General features: G+C 45.0%; 1 protein-coding gene across 1 annotated transcript in view; it reads left to right on the top strand.

Moving 5' to 3' along the window:
- The first annotated feature begins 345 nt into the window (after positions 1–345).
- The window catches only part of SNCG (synuclein gamma), a 28,469-nt gene continuing 22,814 nt past the window's right edge, over positions 346–6,000 (top strand). The window contains exon 1 of the mRNA XM_084841876.1: positions 346–455. Within this exon, the coding sequence (XP_084698002.1) occupies positions 431–455 (25 nt within the window). The 5' untranslated portion in view covers positions 346–430. The remainder of the gene's footprint in view (positions 456–6,000) is intronic.

Genomic DNA, 6,000 nt, shown 5'->3' with positions numbered 1-6,000 from the left:
GCAGGGGAAACTACAGCTGCCTTGTCTTTTGATTTTGTGGGAGATTTAAAGGGCTATGTCTGGTGTTCAGGTTGTGGGGTGCTAACCTTCCTGGCCATCTCACTGGTTCTATAGGTACTAAGCGACTACTGTGAACAATAAAATGTACTAGCGATGCACGTCAAAGGCTCAGATCCCCTTGCATAAAGCAAAGCAATGCTTGTGTTGATTACATTACTTAATGTATTTTCAAAAGCACAAAACAAATGCTTTTTACCAGTTACTTTCCAATTCAAACTTGAATAACGAAGTGTTGGCCCTTGAAGTTAGCCATGTAACTTCCCCACACGTTCCCCCCCCACACACACACACGAAGATTTCACACGCAGACACACTTCTTCTGCCCCTGCTAGAAGGAATTCAAAGGGTGGAAGCTTTGAAGCCTGACCTGATGGCGCTCCTTAATCCCATCAGACGTAAGAGTTTTTTCTTGCCTTGGGATGTTAGCAAACTAGTCCCTCGCCTGGTGATATTTTCAGATTTAGCACTGTATTATGCAGTTAATTAGCAGCTTATCACTGCATTGATGAGATTTCTTGCCTATCGCTCAAGGCTCCTCCTGTTCGTTTTGCACGCGCTGTAATACTGCTGAGTCATTGCAGAGACTGGAGAGCAGAAGGGCTTAAGCAAGTCATGGCAGCTCTGTCTGTCTAACTCAGGGCTGGGCAGACTTCAGGCTTATCGAATCTACTTTGCAGGTTTTTTACTAGAACCCAAAGAACCCCCAACCAAAGTCACGTGCAAAAGACATAGAATTAAAGAACAGGGTGCCTCTGAGTAGATTCTGAGCCTGGGAATTTGTTTTCAGTACCAGAACTGACCTGACATCACACAGTCCTTTCACACAAATGCCCACTCCTGCCTGCCCCAAGGTTCTTCATTTCAGTTGCCTAATTTAAGTGGGAGAAAGTCATTTTGTTGTTGCTGTTGTTAAACAATAGGGAGTCACAAATCATCCAGAGAACTACCAGTAGGTCCCGATCTAACTTCTGCCCACCCTTGATCTAACTGACACACACTCTCTGCCACGCTAATCTGTATTGTTTTCACTTCCCACCGTTAACCACAAATTTGACTGCACTGCAGCTTGGCTTTGGTGTGTGGTGCTATTGAGAAGGCCTTGGCTCCTTCTGCTGAGTCATTCCCACCAATCTATGATAAGCGGCCAACCAAACGGAGGAATAAAGAATCCACCGCAGTTTTCAGGAAGGACAGTCCAGATCGTGCAGCCATTGTCTCTGCTCAGTGGCAGTGTGTTGCCATCGCTGTCACACACTGTTGCTTAACTATCAGTGACAAAGTAGGCAGAGAGTATTCTTAGTTGAATAGAAGATGGAGTCTAAGGGTTCAATTAAGAGATAGTCAGCCAGTGTGTAGTTTTAAGGCACTTCAGAAAGAGAGAAGCAAGACACATAACCAGAATCACTGTTGTAGGAGCTGGTTGCATAGCGGCTGAGAACCATGACAAGCTGTAGCCCTGTTTCTAATTTCATTTTCACCTCAGCCATTAATTAATTAGGTAACCTTAGGCAAGCCACTAGGGTGGCCACTTACAAATCTCTCTAAATGAAGAAACACATCACCAAAAAGGACAAACGAGGGGCAGGGGGAGATTAGGTTCACTAATTTTTATGTATAGATATAAATTTAGAAATGCTATAGAAACATTGCCTCCTCTCACATGTACCTGCCTGGACACATAAGATCATCTTCAAGGGTCCTCTCTGGGAGCCCCTGCCAAAGGAAGTGAGGCAGGTGGCTACCAGGAAGAGGGCCTTTTCTGCTGTGGCACCCATTATGGAATGAGCTCCCTAGAGAGGTTTGCCTGGCACCTACATTGTACTCCTTTTGGCGCCAGGTGAAGACCTTTTATTTCCCCAACATTTTAGCATTTTAGCATCATAGTCTTTTAGCCCTGCTGTTTTATATCAGTATTTTAAATCTCTGCATTGCTGCTAGGTTTTATTCTGGTTGTACTTTTATATTGTAGTTTTAAGGTGTTAAGGTAACAGCGTTCCATGCACCTCGGTGTTCAGTCATGCCGGCCACATGACCACGGAAGCGTCTTCAGACAGCGCTGGCTCTTCGGCTTAGAAACGGAGATGAGCACCACACCCTAGAGTCGGACATAACTGGTTGGGGACACCTTTACCTTTTACCTTTAAGGTGTTATATCTTATATTGTTTTATGTTGTACTTTGTGGTTTTAATTTTTGTGAACCGCCCAGAGAGCTTTGACTATTGGGTGGTATAGAAATGTAATAAATAAATAAATAATAGTAAATAAACACAGTGCATTTCCCCATAGCAGGGAAGACGGTGACCAGGCGACCAGTGTGCCTGCCTGTTCAGTCTGCTTCCCAGGTGATAACCATTGATGGGCAACTTCAGGCCCCCCATTGCTCTCTTATGGTTTTTGATTACACCGGACTTGGGACTGGACAGCCCTTCAAACGGAGGATGCAGACAAGTACAGGAGTGTTCTCTACATGGCCACCCTACAAGCAACACCCTGTCAGCCTCAACCCTCATTGACAATATGATAATAATACTGACCAACCTTAATAAACACTCTGCAGCACTTTATAAATGCTAAGGATGATTGTATGCAACTAAAACACAGTAGAAGCCAAAAGATGCAAACACCCCAGGAAGCAAGCTGAGAATGCCCAAATGTTTTCAACCGCAAGGCCTCCATTGCTTTCTAATGGAATTGGTTCTAATGGAACCAATTACCTGGGGAGGTGGTGGGCTCTCCCACACTGGAGGCCTTCAAGATGAGGCTGGACAGCCATTTGTCAGGGATGCTCTGACTTGGATTCCTGCATTGAGCAGGGGGTTGGACTCGATGGCCTTGTAGGCCCCTTCCAACCCTACTATTCTATGATTCTATGATTCTTTAACTTTTGTTGATCAGTTTTACTAAGAATATTTTGATATTTTATGCTCCTTTTGTAGTTTGCTGGGCGGGGGGGGGAAGCCTATTTTAATGTGTTAGTTATTTTATGGTTCTTTAAATATATTATTGTAAGTCACCCTCATAATGTGTTTTAAGGGCTGAGTGTAAGTCAGAACAATAAATAAATAAATCAGGTAAGTAAGTAAGTAAAAATAGTACATAATGCCTCCCCCTGCAAGCTCGCTACCAGCTCCCTACAGTTTTGGATACCTTCTTGCTCATCCTCTGTCTTTAAGCTGTTTTTCTTCCCAGCTTTTCCCTTTCCTACAAAGTTTTAGATAAACCCTCTGTTGCTGGTGTCTGGGCTTGAGGGTTATTTTGAGGCCTTTGACTGTGGCAGGGCTACCTCCCACAACCTGGTGCCCTTCAGATGTGTTGGACTGCAAGTCCCATCATGCTGCTGACTGGAAGTAATAAGAATTGTATTCCAACTCACCTGACAGCACCAAGATTGTGAAGGCTTGCGGTAAGGAAAGGAGAAGCTCCATGGCTGAAGCTTCTTCCATCAGCTATGGAACGTGTCCCAAAAACACATCAGTTAAAGGCCCAAGCAGTGTTGCATCTGTTCATTCCTACGTTTGGGGTAGGCTCCCAGTGTATTCACACCCATCCCAGAACCAGTGAATTAAGAGTGCTTTTGGACCTTTAAGGCTACTGCTGTTGGGAATTCCATGTTCTTGCTGCTCCAATGGGCTATTGCTGTCCAATGTCACAATTTTCTCCATCAGATTTTCTCCAACTTTAGCATGTTAAGTGGTAGGTACAGGGCCAATGAGAAGCTCTCCAGTGTACCTCTGCCTGGCCTGCTGCCCTTAGTAAGCCTCTGTGCAAATTGGTACCTGGCTTTCCACCTGCCAACTTGAAAACACATGCAATTATTCCATATTGAAAAAGAATTATATTATTTAACGTCATTTTAATAACTGGCAAAATCTCACATGATCTTTGATGTAAATGTTGCACCCTTAACTAGATTACACCCAGGGCAGTTGAAGTTATTGCCCCATCCTAGTTATACCACTGGGCACAAGAGTCCTCTTTGGGTCAGAAGCTGGCAATCCTAGTTGAGGAAGTCTGATTTGTAACTATCTTAGTTCACAGTCTGATCTAGCAGAAGAAGGAAAATAATGAAAAGAGAGTGGGAGAAGTGGCTGTAAGAAGGCGCATGGTTGATCTGGCCAGTTTAGGAAGTAATGCCCATAGCAGCTGGGACTCTGGATTTTTTTAAGGAGGGAGACGCCTGAAGTGGACCTAAGGGCTGGGGAAATTTCAGCTGCATTGATCTTTCACAGCAATTCACAAACTTACAAAAGAAGAAAAAAAAACACCCCAATAATCCAGGGCTAGCCTTATGAGGAAGGAACATGAAGAAGTTAAGAACGTGAGCCCTGCTGGATCAGACCAAGGGTCCATCTAGTCCAGCATTCTGTTCATACAGTGGCCATCCAGCTGTTGACCAGGAAACCACAATCAGGACACAAATGCAACACCACCCTCCCACCCATGTTCTCCAGCAACTGGTATGTGTAGGCATACCACCTCTGGAACTGGAGGTCACACATAGCCATCAGGACTAGTAGCCATATAGCCTTTTCCTCCAGGAATTTGTCTAACTCCCTTTTAAGGTCATCCTAATTGGTGGTCATCTCTACATCTTGTGGTAGCAAGTTCCATAATTTAACAATGTGCTGTGTGAAGAAGTACTTCCTTTGATCTGTCCTGAATCTCTCACCAATCAGCTTTATGGGATGACCCCGGGGTTCTAGTATTTTGAGAGAGGGAGAAAAATGTCCCCCTATCCATATTCTCCACACCATGCATAATTTTGTAGACTTCTATCATGTCTCCCCTCACCCTCCTTTTTTCCAAGCCAAATAATCCCATCTGTTGTAACCTTCCTTCATAGGGGAGATGCTCCAGCCTTTTGATCATTTCAGTTGCCCCTTTCTGCACTTTTTCCAGCGCTACAGTATATATTATTGGCCAGAACTGTACATAGTCTTCCAAGTGTGGTCACACCATAGATTTGTATAGGGGCAGTATCATATTGGCAGTTCTATTCTCAATTCCTTTTCTAATTATGTCTAACGTGGAGTTTGCCTTTTTTACAGCAGCCTCACACTGGGGCAACATTTTCATCAACTTGCTTCAAGCACCAGGTTTAGTACTTGAATTAGGGGGAGGGGGAGTTGGTCCCTTACTTTAGTCTGCAAGTGCACCCTTGAGTCCCCCCCCCCAATGTTAGCTGAATCATGTCTCCCATAGCCTTCTAAAAACAATAGCTAAGGGGGCTATCACAAAAGGTAAGGGGGCCAGGACTTGAGCAGTTGGGTACACCATTTTCCAGTATCTCACCTCCATAGGGTTATCTTTTAGGAAAGGGGAGGGGAACTTTATTTCTGTTGTGGGCTGCATTCTCTTGGGGCTAATCTGTATGGAGTTATGGCAGTGGTGGATGGAGCCAGAGCCGGTGGTGCGTGGGGCTGGAACGACTGGTGGGAGAGGCCAAAACTAAAAGCAGGCTTTGCTTTTTTACCTCCCTACCCAGTACACTGCCAGGAAAGGGGAAAATCTCTCTTGCCAATGGTTTGAACTGCTTGCTTTCAGTCTTTCGGAGGGCTCCCATTCTGTCCAGTTTGGTTCTGTGCCCCCTTTCTCTCTCTCCTTGCCAGAGGTCAGAACAGATCACTTGCAGACATCCCCCTCACATCCTTTTCTGCCTTTCCCCTCGTGCTTTTCCCCTCCTGCCTTCCTTCTCTCCCTTTGGCTCCTCCCACCTGCATAAAATTAAGCCAAAGGCCACATGCACCAGTTGGGCTCTAGGTTGCCAACGTCTGCTTTAGGGCATAAACTCCAGTCCAGAGCAAGGGGTCCAAAGGTGCAAAAATTTCTCTAAGGGGCAATAATATGGAGTCAGAACTCAAAAGCTGTATGGGGAGATTGCACAGTGGACAGAGCTGGGTTCTGAATTTCTGACCCTGGGTGAATATGAAGAGAAGGCA

The sequence above is a fragment of the Heloderma suspectum genome, chromosome 3, assembly GCF_057233095.1.
Source record: "Heloderma suspectum isolate Gila_16-S chromosome 3, 16-S_ref, whole genome shotgun sequence".
In the NCBI taxonomy this organism is placed as follows: domain Eukaryota; kingdom Metazoa; phylum Chordata; class Lepidosauria; order Squamata; family Helodermatidae; genus Heloderma; species Heloderma suspectum.
Note: the sequence above shows the minus strand (reverse complement) of the source record. Positions and strands in the feature narration are given on the sequence as shown.